Raw genomic sequence first — 15606 nt, 5'->3', positions numbered from 1 at the left:
TTCCTTCCTACTTTCCTTATATTCCACACAGGCTTCGTCTGTTCCCAGCCTGTTAGCCCTGACAAATGCCTCCTTTTTCTTTTTGACGAGGCCTACAATATCTCTCGTTATCCAAGGTTCCCGAAAATTGCCGTATTTATCCTTCTTCCTCACAGGAACATGCCGGTCCTGAATTCCTTTCAACTGACACTCGAAAGCCTCCCACATGTCAGATGTTGATTTGCCTTCAAACATCCGCCCCCAATCTATGTTCTTCAGTTCCCGCCTAATATTGATATAATTAGCCTTCCCCCAATTTAGCACATTCACCCTAGGACCACTCTTATCCTTGTCCACCAGCACTTTAAAACTTACTGAATTGTGGTCACTGTTCCCAAAATGCTCCCCTACTGAAACTTCTACCACCTGGCCGGGCTCATTCCCCAATACCAGGTCCAGTACCGCCCCTTCCCTAGTTGGACTGTCTACATATTGTTTTAAGAAGCCCTCCTGGATGCTCCTTACAAACTCTGCCCCGCCTAAGCCCCTGGCACTAAGTGAGTCCCAGTCAATATTGGGGAAGTTGAAGTCTCCCATCACCACAACCCTGTTGTTTTTACTCTTTTCCAAAATCTGTCGACCTATCTGCTCCTCTATCTCCCGCTGGCTGTTGGGAGGCCTGTAGTAAACCCCCAACATTGTGACTGCACCCTTCTTATTCCTGATCTCTACCCATATAGCCTCACTGCCCTCTGAGGTGTCCTCCCGTAGTATAGCTGTGATATCCTCCCTAACCAGTAGCGCAACTCTGCCACCCCTTTTACATCCCCCTCTATCCCGCCTGAAACATCTAAATCCTGGAACGTTTAGTTGCCAATCCTGCCCTTCCCTCAACCAGGTCTCTGTAATGGCAACAGCATCATAGTTCCAAGTACTAATCCAAGCTCTAAGTTCATCTGCCTTACCCGTAATACTTCTTGCATTAAAACATATGCACTTCAGGCCACCAGACCCGCTGTGTTCAGCAACTTCTCCCTGTCTGCTCTGCCTCAGAGCCACACTGTCCCTATTCCCTAGTTCTCCCTCAATGCTCTCACCTTCTGACCTATTGCTCCCATGCCCACCCCCCCTGCCATCCTAGTTTAAACCCTCCCGTGTGACACTAGCAAACCTCGCGGCCAGGATATTTATGCCTCTCCAGTTTAGATGCAACTCGTCCTTCTTATATAGGTCACACCTGCCCCAGAAGAGCTCCCAGTGGTCCAGATAACGGAAACCCTCCCTCCTACACCAGCTGTTTAGCCACATGTTTAGCTGCTCTATCTTCCTATTTCTAGCCTCACTGGCACGTGGCACAGGGAGTAATCCCGAGATTACAACCCTAGAGGTCCTGTCTTTTAACTTTTTGCCTAGCTCCCTGAACTCCTGCTGCAGGACCTCATGCCCCTTCCTGCCTATGTCATTAGTACCAATATGTACAATGACCTCTGCCTGTTTGCCCTCCCCCTTCAGGATGCCCTCTACCCGTTTGGAGACATCCTGGACCCTGGCACCAGGGAGGCAACATACCGTCCTGGAGTCTCTTTCACGTCCACAGAAGCGCCTATCTGTGCCCCTGACTATAGAGTCCCCTATTACTGTTGCTCTTCTGCGCTTTGACCCTCCCTTCTGAACATCAGAGCCAGCTGTGGTGCCACTGCTCTGGCTGCTGCTGTTTTTCCCTGATAGGCTATCCCCCCCGACAGTGTCCAAAGGGGTATACCTGTTCGAGAGAGGGACAACCACAGGGGATTCCTGCACTGACTCCCTGTAGAGGGAGCTTTACTCTGTATCTAACCCCGTGCTGTACCTGTCCTGGGAGTGTTTGATGGGGACAGTGTAGAGGGAGCTTTACTCTGTATCTAACCCTGTGCTGTACCTGTCCTGGAAGATGGGAGGTGATTCAGTAGTGAAACTAGGAAGTACTTCTTTGCACAAAGGAAAGTGGGAATCCGGAACCCTCTCAGTCGTAAACGGTGGAAAATGATTGAAACTGTCAGAAGTGTTTTATTGTGAGGGAGAGACATCTCGGGACATGACGCACAGGCAGGTGAATGGAATGAAGGTACAAATGAGTAATTATTGAAGTGAACAGATGTAAATGTTTTGGAAGCAGGGGTGCGATTCTCCGACCCCCCGCCAGGTCGGAGAATCGCCGGGGGCTGGCGTGAATCTCGCCCCCGCCGTGTCCCGAATTCTCCGCCACCAGAGAATCGGCGGGGGCGGGAATCGCGCCGCGCCGTATGGCGGGCTCCCCCCGGCGATTCTCCGGCCCACGATGGGCCGAAGTCCCGCCGCTGTCAACCCTCGCCCGCCGGCGTGGATTGAACCACCTACCTTACCGGCGGGGGCAGACGGCGCGGGGTGATCTGGCCCCGGGGAGGGTGCCCCCACGGTGGCCTGGCCCACGATCGGGGCCCACCAATCGGCGGGCGGGCCTGTGCCGTGGGGGCACTCTTTTTCTTCCGCCGTCGCCATGGTCTCCACTATGGCGGAGGCGAAAGAGACCCCCTCAACTGTGCATGCGCGGGGATGCCGTGAGCGTCCGCTGACGCTCCCGCGCATGCGTCGCCCGGCTAAGTCCTGTCGGCGCCGGCTGGCGTGGCGCTAAAGGCCTTTCCCGCCAGCCGGCGCAGCGGAAATCACTCCGGCGCGGGCCTAGCCCCTCAAGGTGAGAATTCCGCACCTTTGGGGCGGCCCGACGCCGGAGTGGTTCCCGCCCCTCCATCCCGCCGGAACCCCCCGCCCCACCGGGTAGGGGAGAATCCCGGCCCAGTTCAGAGAAGGTTTCCCAGACTAATACCTGGAATAGGTGGGTTGTCTGTGGGGAAAGGTTGGATAGGCTCAGCCAGTATACGGTGGAGTTCAGAACAATGAGAGGTGACTTGAAATGAAAATGAAAATTATTGTCACAAGTAGGCTTCAAATGAAGTTACTGTGAAAAGCCCCTAGTCGCCACATTCCGGCGCCTGCTCGGGGAGGCTGGTGCGGGCGGGTACTTGATCGAAAGATACAAGATCCTGAGGCGTGATTAACAGGGTGGATGTGGCGAGGATGTTTCCTCTTGTGGGAGAATCTAGAACTAGGAGTCACTATTTAAAAATAACGGGTGGCTGATTTAAAACGGAGATAAGGAGACACTTTTCCTCTCAGAGGGCCGTGATTCTTTGGAATTCTCATCCTGAAAAGACGGTGGAAGCTGTCATTGAATATTTCCAAGGCAGAGGTGGATAGAGGGAGTAAACAAGGGGTGCGGTAGGTTATTGGGGGTTAGGCACGATGCAGATTCGTGGTATCAGATCGGCCACGATCTTATAAAATGGCAGAGCATGCTCGAGGGGCCGAATGGCCCACTCCTTGCTCACATGTCGTTTAGGGTGTAGTAACAGCCTCGAGTGGCTGAATGGCCTCCTCCTGTTTCTGTGTAAAATTTCATCAGGTCAGCTCCCTGGCAAAGTAGCAAAAAGGCTGGAGCTTCTCGGGAACCGCCAGTGAGCCAGGAGAGATGTCCCTGGTTTGACAGAGGGAAAGTCAAACACAATAGTGAAGGCAGAGGAAATCCCCCGAGATTCCACTGTGGGGACGATGCATTAGTGAGTCCGGACGCTTGTTAAATTTAGACATGTCAAGGGTAATCACTGACAGGGGCTTCAGAGATGAAAATAAAACTGAGCTGTCATCCCTTTCAAATATGGCTTGGACCATAGACACGACATTGCTCTCAAGTTTCAATTCCCAACATTCTGTTTTCTGCTATAGAAAAGGTACAGGCATTTTAGATTTGATTACAAGCTTGGTTAAATGTTTTCTTCAGTATAACACAAAAAGTGTGGACGTGCACCTCTGTGCCAGTGTGTACATGCCTCGCTGTGCCAGTGTGTACATGTCTCTCTGTGCCAGTGTGTACATGTCTCTGTGCCAGTGTGTATATGCCTCTCTGTGCCAGTGTGTACATGCGTCACTATTTCAGTGTGTACATGCATCTCTGTGCCAGTGTGTACATGCGTCTCTGTGCCAGTGTGTACATGCCTCTCTGTGTCAGTGTGTACATGCGTCTCTGTGTCAGTATGTACATGCATCTCTGTGCCAGTGTGTACATGCCTCTCTGTGCCAGTATGTACATGCATCTCTGTGCCAAAGTACATGCCTCTCTGTGCCAGTGTGTACATGCCTCTCTGTGTCAGTGTGTACATGCGTCTCTGTGTCAGTATGTACATGCATCTCTGTGCCAGTGTGTACATGCCTCTCTGTGCCAGTGTGTACATGCCTCTCTGTGTCAGTGTGTACATGCGTCTCTGTGTCAGTGTGTACATGCGTCTCTGTGCCAGTGTGTACATGCCTCTCTGTGCCAGAGTGTACATGCTTCTTTGTGCCAGTGTGTACATGCGTCTCTGTGCCAGTGTGTACATGCCTCTCTGTGCCAGTGTGTACATGCCTCTCTGTGCCAGTGTGTACATGCCTCTCTGCGCCAGTGTGTACATGCGTCTCTTTGCCTGTGTGTACATGCGTCTCTGTGCCAGTGTGTACATGCCTCTCTGTGCCAGTGTACATGCCTCTCTGTGCCAGTGTGTACATGCCTCTCTGTGCCAGTGTGTACATGCCTCTCTGTGCCAGTGTGTACATGCCTCTCTGTGCCAGTGTGTACATGCCTCTCTGTGCCAGTGTGTACATGCCTCTCTGTGCCAGTGTGTACATGCCTCTCTGTGCCAGTGTGTAAATGCCTCTCTGTGCCAGTGTGTACATGCCTCTCTGCCAGTGTGTACATGCGTCTCTGTGCCAGTGTGTACATGTGTCTCTGTGCCAGTGTGTACATGCCTCTCTGCGTCAGTGTGTACATGCCTCTCTGCGCCAGGGTGTACATGCGTCTCTGTGCCAGTGTGTACATGCATCTCTGTGCCAGTGTGTACATGCCTCTCTGTGCCAGTGTGTACATGCCTCTCTGTGCCAGTGTGTACATGACTCTCTGTGCCAGTGTGTACATGTGGATCCATGTGTCTCTGTGCCACTGCTATCTCGAAGATTAGTATTGCCCTCAGGCGGGAAATGTCCGGCCTCCATGCGGCGCGTTTTCCAAAGGCAAAGGCGGCTCGCCATTGCCCGCCAGCAGGAACCTCCAGTCCCGCCGATACCCATGGTGTACCACGTGGCTCGCCCGCCCCGTCACCCAGGAACCCACTGCGAGAGGTGGACTTTGACGAGATCTCGTCAGTGGGAAGGGCAAGAAAATCCCACCCTCAGTGATCCCTCATTCATTGCCGGCGCTGAACAAAACAGTGGGTCGGATTTTCCGTACCCATCCTGCGGTGCGTTTTCCCGGGACGGCCCCTAGCGGGATCTTCCAGTCTCGGCGAAGTCAATGGCAATTTGCATTGCTTGCTGGCCTCGCCACCGGGGAGCCCACCGTGAAGGGTGTGGGGTGTCACCTTCGGCGGGGCTGGAAGCCCCCACAGGTGGAAAATCCAGGTCACTCTTATCCCCATTGATCAAATCCAACCCAAATCTTTCACGTCGAATAATTCAGCAGCTCAAACTCGCTGAGCTGCCGATAAGCTCGAACACGCGGAGCACCAATGAAGCAGAGATTAATGAATGGGGAAATCCCATTCGCCGCACAACTTCTCTTTCATGTCCAGCTGTTCACCCCATGCCTCCTTGCCAGCTCAAATCCGTCGTTATTATTTCACCTACACGCTGAAAGGTGTTTCAGGATGAGTGTACCATCCTTCCTGAGGACAGCACAGGCCTGTTTACAGAGGCCGCATCACAGCCTCCTGTCGCAGGGTGATGATGTCACCCACAGATCACAAAAAAACTGTGTGTACATGCGTACAGTTGTGTACGCCCTGGCATGTACACACTGACGCAGAGAGGCATGTACACCCTGGCACAGAAACACATGTCAGGCCTCAGTTAAATATTGTGTCCCATTTCACTCGCTTGTCATCTGCTGGCAGACACTGAGGCTTTGGAAAAAGGGCGGGGAGGCCTCAAAATCCATTTACAAAATTTCAAACAGCTTAGGCTCAAAGCAGAGACTGTATTTAAATGTAAAAAGCATAGACTCGGGCAACTTCATAGGCTTATAATATAAAAGTGAGACTAGATCGTGTTGATCTGATTAATTATTTCAACTTGATAGATTAGAGAGGATCAGTCACATTGTCATGCGTTTGTGAAATGGTTGAACTGAGTTCCTCATTTTTCTGAAGCTTTACTCTGTATCTAACCCCGTGCTGTACCTGTCCTGGGAGTGTTTGATGGGGACAGTGTAGAGGGAGCTTCACTCTGTATCTAACCCCGTGCTGTACCTGTCCTGGGAGTGTTTGATGGGGACAGTGTAGAGGGAGCTTTACTCTGTATCTAACCCTGTGCTGTACCTGTCCTGGGAGTGTTTGATGGGGACAGTGTAGAGGAAGCTTTACTCTGTATCTAACCCTGTGCTGTACCTGTTTTGGGAGTGTTTGATGGGCACAGTGTAAAGGGAGCTTTACTCTGTATCTAACCCTGTGCTGTATCTGTCCTGGGAGTGTTTGATGGGGACAGTGTAGAGGAAGCTTTACTCTGTATCTAACCCTGTGCTGTACCTGTCCTGGGATGTTTGATGGGGACAGTGCAGAGGGAGCTTTACTCTGTATCTAACCCCGTGCTGTACCTGTCCTGGGAGTGTTTGATAGGGACAATGCAGAGGGAGCTTTACTCTGTATCTAACTCCGTGCTGTACCTGTCCTGGGAGTGTATGATGGGGACACTGTAGAGGGATCTTTACTCTGTATCTAACCCCGTGCTGTATCTGTCCTGGGAGTGTTTGATGGGGACAGTGTAGAGGGAGCTTTGCTCTGTTATTCTATCTATTAACCTTCGACAGGGTCCCAAACGATTGATGATTTTCCTGATACTTACAGTGCTGTACTGGGTGTCCGAGCTCCATATATATGGACAGGGTCCCATGCAGAAGTTTGCGAAGTAGCCTTTGGGTTCGTGGATCCACTTCCAGTTGAGATCCTTTCGGAAATCAATGTACATGGGGTGCACACAGCAGTTCTTCTCAGTCGTTCTGTTAGGGGTCAGTACAATGCAGGACTTTAATAAAACACTCTTCTCAGTAGTTCACCCATATGCCCAGAGTGGTCCTCCAAAGTGCTAGACCTCAGTCAAAACCCTCACCCCTCCCTCTCTCTGCAAGCTGCTCCCACCGTGGTCCCCTCAATTTTGGCCTCTTGCCCGTCCCCAATTTTCGTTGCCCCACCATCGCCTGCGGCTGCCTGCTCCCTGAGCTCTGGAACTCGCTCCCTAAATCTCTTCTCCTCCCTCGACCGCACTCTCTCCTTCCTTTAAAGACGTGGGCCCTCCCACACTAATTTCTCTGTACGCTGGTCGGGAGCGGGTACAGTCCGATACGACTGCTGCGAGGTGGCGTGCTGTGCGTCACGACATCAAAGGTGCGGTGCCGGCATAAGTTGTTGTTGTACTTGCCCGTTGACTTGCCCGCTGATTTGCCCCTCTCCAGCACAGGTGCCAACTCCCGTCCTGACAGTGGCTGAGAACAGCTGATGCCGGAGTCTCTCCGAAATGGCTGTGGGGACCGCATGGGGAAGGGGGCAGTATTCAATTGAATTCCAAAAGCGAGATTGATTTATCTTTCTCTGTTGGGTAACGGTGCCATTTTGGCGCAGTGGGCAGCATTCCCCATCTAAAGGCCAGAGGCTCCGGGTTCAAGGGTCACCCCAAGATGTGATGGGCATGGAAGGTGTGTTCATCGTGTGGTCAAACAGCTTGATTAACAGCCTGTAAATTCTTCCAATGGCACGGGGGGGTAAGGGTGAGAGAGCGTCCTGGCTGGGGTGGCACAGTGGTTAGCCCTGCTGTCTCTCAGTGTCAGGGACCGGTGTTCAATTCCGACCTCGGGTCACTGTTTGTGCGGAGTCTGCACGTTCTCCCCCGTGTCTGCGCGGGTTTCCTCCGGGTGCTCCGGTTTCCTCCCACAAGTCCAAAGATGTGCCGGTTAGGTGGATCGGCCGTGCTAAATTGCCACTTAGTGTCCAAACGTTAGGCGGGGTTACAGGGTTAGGGTGGGGGAGTTGGCCTAGGTAGGGTTCTCTTTCAGAGAGTTGGAGCAGAGTCGATGGGCTGAATGGCCTCCTCCTGCCCTGTAGGGATTCTATGATACTGCACTGGAGTACTTTCCCGAGTGTTAACATGGAACAATCCAATGGGAGAACAAGGGCGCCAATGCTCTCTTTGATATGAATCCGAGCGGGGGGGTGAAGATGTGATGGGATTATGGAGCCAAGCATAGAGAAACAGATCGACCATCAACAAATTCACTTGCAGTACAGGACTGAGGGGCTGAATGGTCATACCCTGCTCCTTACGCTGGGTTTGCATGCGCTACCACACGGCGGATTAACTGAGAGACTGCCACGCAAAGGTTAAAGTGACACCTACGAGAAGCAAAACTCTTCATCGAGGTCCCGTTTTCTCCGACTATGTGCCTCAGCCCGAGTTGAAGGGGTAGACATGATGAGAATGTGGGCAATCTTCCGGTTCCGCTTTGCCAGGACAGACATGTCCCCCCGTAAGGCTTCTGTGTTTCAAATGGAAGAAAGTGAAAGAGGTAACGGAGCTCTCCGAGAGATCCCACAACCCGCCCCACTCTCAATCCCCAGAGATCCCACATCCCGCACATTCTCATTCCCACCCTCCATCATTCTCATTCCCACCCTCCACCATTCTCATTCCCACCCTCCACCATTCTCATTCCCACTCTGCATCATTCTCATTCCCACCCTACACCATTCTCATTCCCGCCCTGCACCATTCTCATTCACGTCCTGCACCATTCTCATTCCCACTCTGCACCATTCTCATTCCCGCCCTGCACCATTCTCATTCACGTCCTGCACCATTCTCATTCCCACTCTGCACCATTCTCATTCCCACTCTGCACCATTCTCATTCCCACCCTCCACCATTCTCATTCCCGCCCTGCACCATTCTCATTCCCGCCCTGCACCATTCTCATTAATGCCCTGCACGATTCTCATTCCCGTCCTGCACCACTCTCATTCCCACCCTGTACCATTCTCATTCATGTCCTGCACCATTCTCATTCCCACCCTGCACCATTCTCATTCACACCCTCCACCATTCTCATTCCCGCCCTGCACCATTCTCATTCATGCCCTGCACGACTCTCATTCCCGTCCTGCACCACTCTCATTCCCACCCTGCACCATTCTCATTCATGTCCTGCACCACTCTCAATCCCACCCTGCACCACTCTCATTCCCACCCTGCACCATTCTCATTCATGTCCTGCACCATTCTCATTCCCACCCTGCACCATTCTCATTCCCACCCTGCACCATTCTCATTCATGTCCTGCACCATTCTCATTCATGTCCTGCACCATTCTCATTCCCACCCTGCACCATTCTCATTCCCGCCCTGCACCATTCTCATTCATGCCCTGCACCATTCTCATTCATGTCCTGCACCATTCTCATTCCCACCCTGCACCATTCTCATTCCCACCCTGCACCATTCTCATTCCCACCCTGCACCATTCTCATTCATGTCCTGCACCATTCTCATTCCCACCCTGCACCATTCTCATTCCCACCCTCCACCATTCTCATTCCCACCCTCCACCATTCTCATTCCCACCCTGCACCATTCTCATTCCCACCCTGCACCATTCTCATTCCCACCCTGCACCATTCTCATTCCCACCCTGCACCATTCTCATTCATGTCCTGCACCATCGAAAATACTGACAACCGATACAGAATAATCAAGGGGTTCGGGGTGGTTTATATATAGAATAACAGATACCCGGGAGTGAGTTACACACTGGAATCTAATCGAGGAGTTCAGGGTGATATATAGAAAAACAGGTACCCGGAAGTGAGTTACAGACTGGAATCTAATCGAGGGGTCCGGGGTGTGTATATATAGAATAACAGGTACTCGGAAGTGAGTTACAGACTGGAATGTAATCGAGGGGTTCAGGGTGGTTTATATATAGAATAACAGATACCCGGGAGTGAGTTACAGATTGGAATCTAATCGAGGTTTATATATAGAATAACAGATACCCATGAGTGAGTTACAGACTGGAATCTAATCGAGTGGTTCGGGATGGTTTATATATAGAATAACAGACCCGGAAGTGAGTTACAGATTGGAATCTAATCGACGGGTTCGGGGTGGTTTATATATAGAATAACAGATACCCATGAGTGAGTTACAGACTGGAATCTAATCGAGGGGTTCGGATGGTTTATATATAGAATAACATATACCCATGAGTGAGTTACAGACTGGAATCTAATCGAGGGGTTCGGGGTGGTTTATATATAGAATAACAGGTACCCGGAAGTGAGTTACAGACTGGAATCTAATCGAGGGGATCGGGATGGTTTATATATAGAATAACAGATACCCATGAGTGAGTTACAGACTGGAATCTAATCGAGAGGTTCGGGATGGTTTATAAATAGAATAACAGACCCGGATGTGAGTTACAGTTTGGAATCTAATCGAGGGGTTCGGGGTGGTTTATATATAGAATAACAGATACCCAGGAGTGAGTTACAGACTGAAATGTAATCGAAGAGTTCAGGGTGGTTTATACATAGAATAACAGATACCCGGAGGTGAGTTACAGACTGGAATCTAATCGAGGGGATCGGGATGGTTTATATATAGAATAACAGATACCCATGAGTGAGTTACAGACTGGAATCTAATCGAGAGGTTCGGGATGGTTTATATATAGAATAACAGACCCGGATGTGAGTTACAGTTTGGAATCTAATCGAGGGGTTCGGGGTGGTTTATATATAGAATAACAGATGCCCAGGAGTGAGTTACAGACTGAAATGTAATCGAAGAGTTCAGGGTGGTTTATATATAGAATAACAGATACCCGGGAGTGAGTTACAGACTGGAATCTAATCGAGGGGTTCGGGTGGTTTATTATAGAATAACAGAAACTCAGGAGGGGGTTACAGACTGGAACCTAATCGAGGGGTTCAGGGTGGTTTATATATAGAATAACAGATACCCAGGAGGGGGTTACAGACTGGAACCTAATCGAGGGGTTCAGGGTGGTTTATATATAGAATAACAGATACACGGGATTGAGTTACAGACTGGAATGTAATCGAGAGTCCAGGGTGGTTTATATATAGAATAACAGATACCCGGGAAAGAGTTACAGACTGTAATCTAATCGAGGGGTTCGGGGTGGTTTTTATATAGAATAACAGATACCCGAGAGTGAGTTACAGACTGGAATCTAATCGAGGGGTTCGGGTGGTTTATATATAGAATAACATATACCCATGAGTGAGTTACAGACTGGAATCTAATCGAGGGGTTCGGGATGGTTTATATATAGAATAACAGACCCGGAAGTGAGTTACAGATTGGAATCTAATCGAGGGGTTCGGGGTGGTTTATATATAGAATAACAGATACCCATGAGTGAGTAACAGACTGGAATCTAATCGAGGGGTTTGGGGTGGTTTATATATAGAATAACAGGTACCCGGAAGTGAGTTACAGACTGGAATCTAATCGAGGGGATCGGGATGGTTTATATATAGAATAACAGATACCCATGAGTGAGTTACAGACTGGAATCTAATCGAGAGGTTCGGGATGGTTTATATATAGAATAACAGACCCGGATGTGAGTTACAGTTTGGAATCTAATCGAGGGGTTCGGGGTGGTTTATATATAGAATAACAGATGCCCAGGAGTGAGTTACAGACTGAAATGTAATCGAAGAGTTCAGGGTGGTTTATATATAGAATAACAGATACCCGGGAGTGAGTTACAGACTGGAATCTAATCGAGGGGTTCGGGTGGTTTATTATAGAATAACAGATACTCAGGAGGGGGTTACAGACTGGAACCTAATCGAGGGGTTCAGGGTGGTTTATATATAGAATAACAGATACCCAGGAGGGGGTTACAGACTGGAACCTAATCGAGGGGTTCAGGGTGGTTTATATATAGAATAACAGATACACGGGATTGAGTTACAGACTGGAATGTAATCGAGAGTCCAGGGTGGTTTATATATAGAATAACAGATACCCGGGAAAGAGTTACAGACTGTAATCTAATCGAGGGGTTCGGGGTGGTTTTTATATAGAATAACAGATACCCGAGAGTGAGTTACAGACTGGAATCTAATCGAGGGGTTTGGGGTGGTTTATATATAGAATAACAGATACCCAGGAGTAAGTTACAGAATGGAATCTAATCGAGGGGTCCGGGGTGGTTTATATATAGAATAGCAGATACCCGGGAGTGAGTTACAGACTGGAATCAAATCGAGGGGTTCAAGGGTTTATATATAGAATAACAGGTACCCGGAAGTGAGTTACAGACTGGAATCTAATCGAGGGGTCCGGGGTGGTTTATGTATACAATAACAGATAGCCGGGAGTGAGTTACAGACTGGAATCGAATTGAGGGGTTCGTGGTGGTTTATATATAGAATAACAGATACCCGGGAGTGAGTTACAGACTGGAATCTAATCGAGGAGTTCAGGGTGGTTTATATATAGAACAGATAGCCGGGATTGAGTTACAGATTGGAATCGAATCGAGGTGTTTTGACTGGTTTATATATAGAATAACAGATAACCGGGAGTGAGTTACAGACTGGAATCTAATCAAGGGGTTCGGGGTGGTTTATATATAGAATAACAGATACCCGGGAGTGAGTTACACACTGGAATCTAATCGAGGGGTTCGGGGCGGTCTCTATATAGAATAACAGATAACTGGGAGTGAGTTACAGACTGGAATCTAATCGTGGGGTTCGGGGTGGTTTATATATAGAATAACAGATACCCAGGAGTGAGTTACAGACCGGAATCTAATTCAGAGTTTGACGGAATGGGATTTTAGAGCCAATAACGGGAACCCTCTACAGCGAAGCAATAAAATTGTCCTCCGCCCCTTTTTAATGAATGAAGCTCAATAGTGGGTGAGTATCCACTGTTTGAGGGATTGAGCAGAAGTTTGTACAAAAATTAAAATGACCCGAAAAATAAAATGTGGCGAAATTGGGTTACAGACGGGATGGTCTTATTACCGAAGAATTTAAGTTGAAAACTTTGTTTCGAGTCGGCCATTCCACACGGGCAGTGGACACTGATCTTCAGCTGCTGCTCCGTCACTGCAAGGAAACAGAGTGTGAGAGCGGGGAGCACAGAGCGCCGTTCGCTGCATGCAGCTTGACTCAAATTGATTGATCCAGTCAGTTTTATTTTGAAGCACAAGGTACACTTCTTGAAAATCATCGAGTTGCCTTTCCACATTGCGGTTATAATAATCTTTATTATTGTCACATGTAGGCTTACATTAACACTGCAATGAAATGAAAATGAAATGAAAATTGCTTATTGTCACAATTAGGCTTCAAATGAAGTTACTGTGAGAATCCCCTAGTCGCCACATTCCGGCGCCTGTTCGGGTACACAGAGGGAGAATTCAGAATGTCCAATTCACCTAACAAGCACGTCTTTCGGGACTTGTGGGAGGAAACCCGAGCGCCCGGAGGAAACCCACGCAGACATGGGGAGAACGTGCAGACTCCGCACAGACAGTGACGCAAGCCGGGAATCGAACCTGGGACCCTGGAGCGGTGAAGCCACAGCGGTAATCGCTGTGCCACCGAGCCGGTTCATGACCTCAAGATCACTTGGCAGCCAACGAAGGAGGCTGAACTGCGGTTGCCCTCGTAATCTAGGAAAACGGCAACCAATGTGCGCACAGCAAGATGCTACGAAGCTGGGGTGGGATTCTCCGCAATCGGCGCGATGTCCGCCGACTGGTGCCAAAAACGGCGCGAATCAGTCCGGCATCGCACCGCCCCAAAGGTGTGGAATTCTCCGCCTCTTGAGGGGCTGAGCCCTCACCTTGAGGGGCTAGGCACGCGCCGGACTGATTTCCGCCCCGCCAGCTGGCGGGAAAGGCCTTTGGTGCCCTGCCAGCTGGCGCGGAACTGACTTTGCCGTGCGGCGCATGTGCGGGAGCATCAGCGACCGCTCACGGCATCCCCGCGCATGCGCAGTGGAGGGGGTCTCTTCTGCCTCCGCCATAATGGAGACCATGGCGAAGGCGGAAGGAAAAGAGTGCCCCCACGGCACAGGCCCGCCCGCGGATCGGTGGGCCCCGATCGCGGGCCAGGCCACCGTGGGGGCACCCCCCCGGGGCCAGTTTGCCCCGCGCCCCCCCCCCCCCCAGGACCCCGGAGCCCGCCCGCGCCGCCTTGTCCCGCCGGTAAGAGAGGCGGTTTGATTCTCGCCGGCGGGACTGGAATTCCAGCAGCGGGACTTCGGCCCATCACGGGCCGGAGAATCGCCGGGGGGGGGGGGCCCGCCAACCGGCGCGGCGCGATTCCCAGCCCCGCCGAATATCCGGTGCCGGAGAATTCGGCAACCGGCGGGGGCGGGATTCACGCCAGCCCCCGGCGATTCTCCGACCCGGCGGGGGGGTCGGAGAATCCCGCCCATGGTTTCCGGTGATGGTTGGTGGAGGGAATAAATATTGACCAGGGAGAACTCTTTGAAGTAATGCCCACGGGGACTTAACCTCCACTTGAGGGATAGGTGTGGTGGAGGGGGGTTGTCAAGCAGGTTAGCGTCTCATCGGAAAGGCGGTGCCCCTGACAGTGCAGTGCACCCTCACTTCATGCCCGGAATGAGATGCTCAGTCTGATCTCACCACCTGTTCCTGCCCCCCTTTCGGAACTGATTGCACGCGAGCCCCTGCATGTGTGACAGGAACGCGCCATTGGCGGATTTGCGGGTTGGGAATACTTCAAGTTCAAGTAAGCTGGCTGTAAGGTCGGACAGAATCTCGGATTCTGACGGAAACCACATAGTCTAAGGCTTCACCCACAACAGATGGAAACTTTTAGCTCAAGGATAAGGGATTCTAAAATTCCGTGGGAAGTGAAAGCAAACCCCAGGGACGAAACTGTAGAATTAATTCGCATTATTTATCCACGCAGACCACAGAATATGTTTTAAAAAGAGGCGCAGGATTTGGGGAAGGTGCATCGGTTTGAGAGATGTCCCATTGCCAGAGCTGCTCTGATTGTTCGGTGCTCTGGAACACATAGCTCATTACACGCGTGCAGTGCCAAACCACAGTCCCCCTCCACTGGCCTCGCCCCCGCCTCTTTCTTCCGCCGGCCCCACAGCCCTTTGAGTCTCCTTGTGCATCCATCCTCCCACCAATGGTAGCCGTGCCTTTGGTGGCCTAAAGCCCTATGGCTCTGCAGTCCCGTCCCTAAATTTCTGCCTCTCTACACCTCTCTCTTTCTCTCGCTCATCCTTTAGGACGCTCCTGAAATCGCTTCGATCAGGCCTTTCGCCATCAGTCTTAATACCTCCTTACGTGGCTCCCTGTCAAATATTTATGACCCAGAAAAAATGCTCTGGGGACAAGGGTTCGAATCCCACCCCTGCAGATGGTGAAATTTGAATTCAATAAAAATCTGGAATTAAAAGTCGAATGATGACCACAAAACCATTACCGATTGTTGTAAAAAACCA

General features: G+C 50.7%; 1 protein-coding gene across 1 annotated transcript in view; it reads right to left on the bottom strand.

The window, feature by feature from the left end:
• The window catches only part of LOC140402424 (transforming growth factor beta-1 proprotein-like), an 87364-nt gene that overhangs the window by 9572 nt on the left and 62186 nt on the right, over positions 1-15606 (bottom strand). Inside the window, exons 4-6 of the mRNA XM_072490195.1 lie at positions 13137-13220; positions 8464-8602; positions 6919-7072 (exon numbers count right to left, since the gene is read on the bottom strand). Coding sequence (XP_072346296.1) covers positions 6919-7072; positions 8464-8602; positions 13137-13220 — 377 coding nt within the window. The remainder of the gene's footprint in view (positions 1-6918; positions 7073-8463; positions 8603-13136; positions 13221-15606) is intronic.

The sequence above is a fragment of the Scyliorhinus torazame genome, chromosome 25, assembly GCF_047496885.1.
Source record: "Scyliorhinus torazame isolate Kashiwa2021f chromosome 25, sScyTor2.1, whole genome shotgun sequence".
Taxonomy (NCBI): Eukaryota; Metazoa; Chordata; class Chondrichthyes; order Carcharhiniformes; family Scyliorhinidae; genus Scyliorhinus; species Scyliorhinus torazame.
Note: the sequence above shows the minus strand (reverse complement) of the source record. Positions and strands in the feature narration are given on the sequence as shown.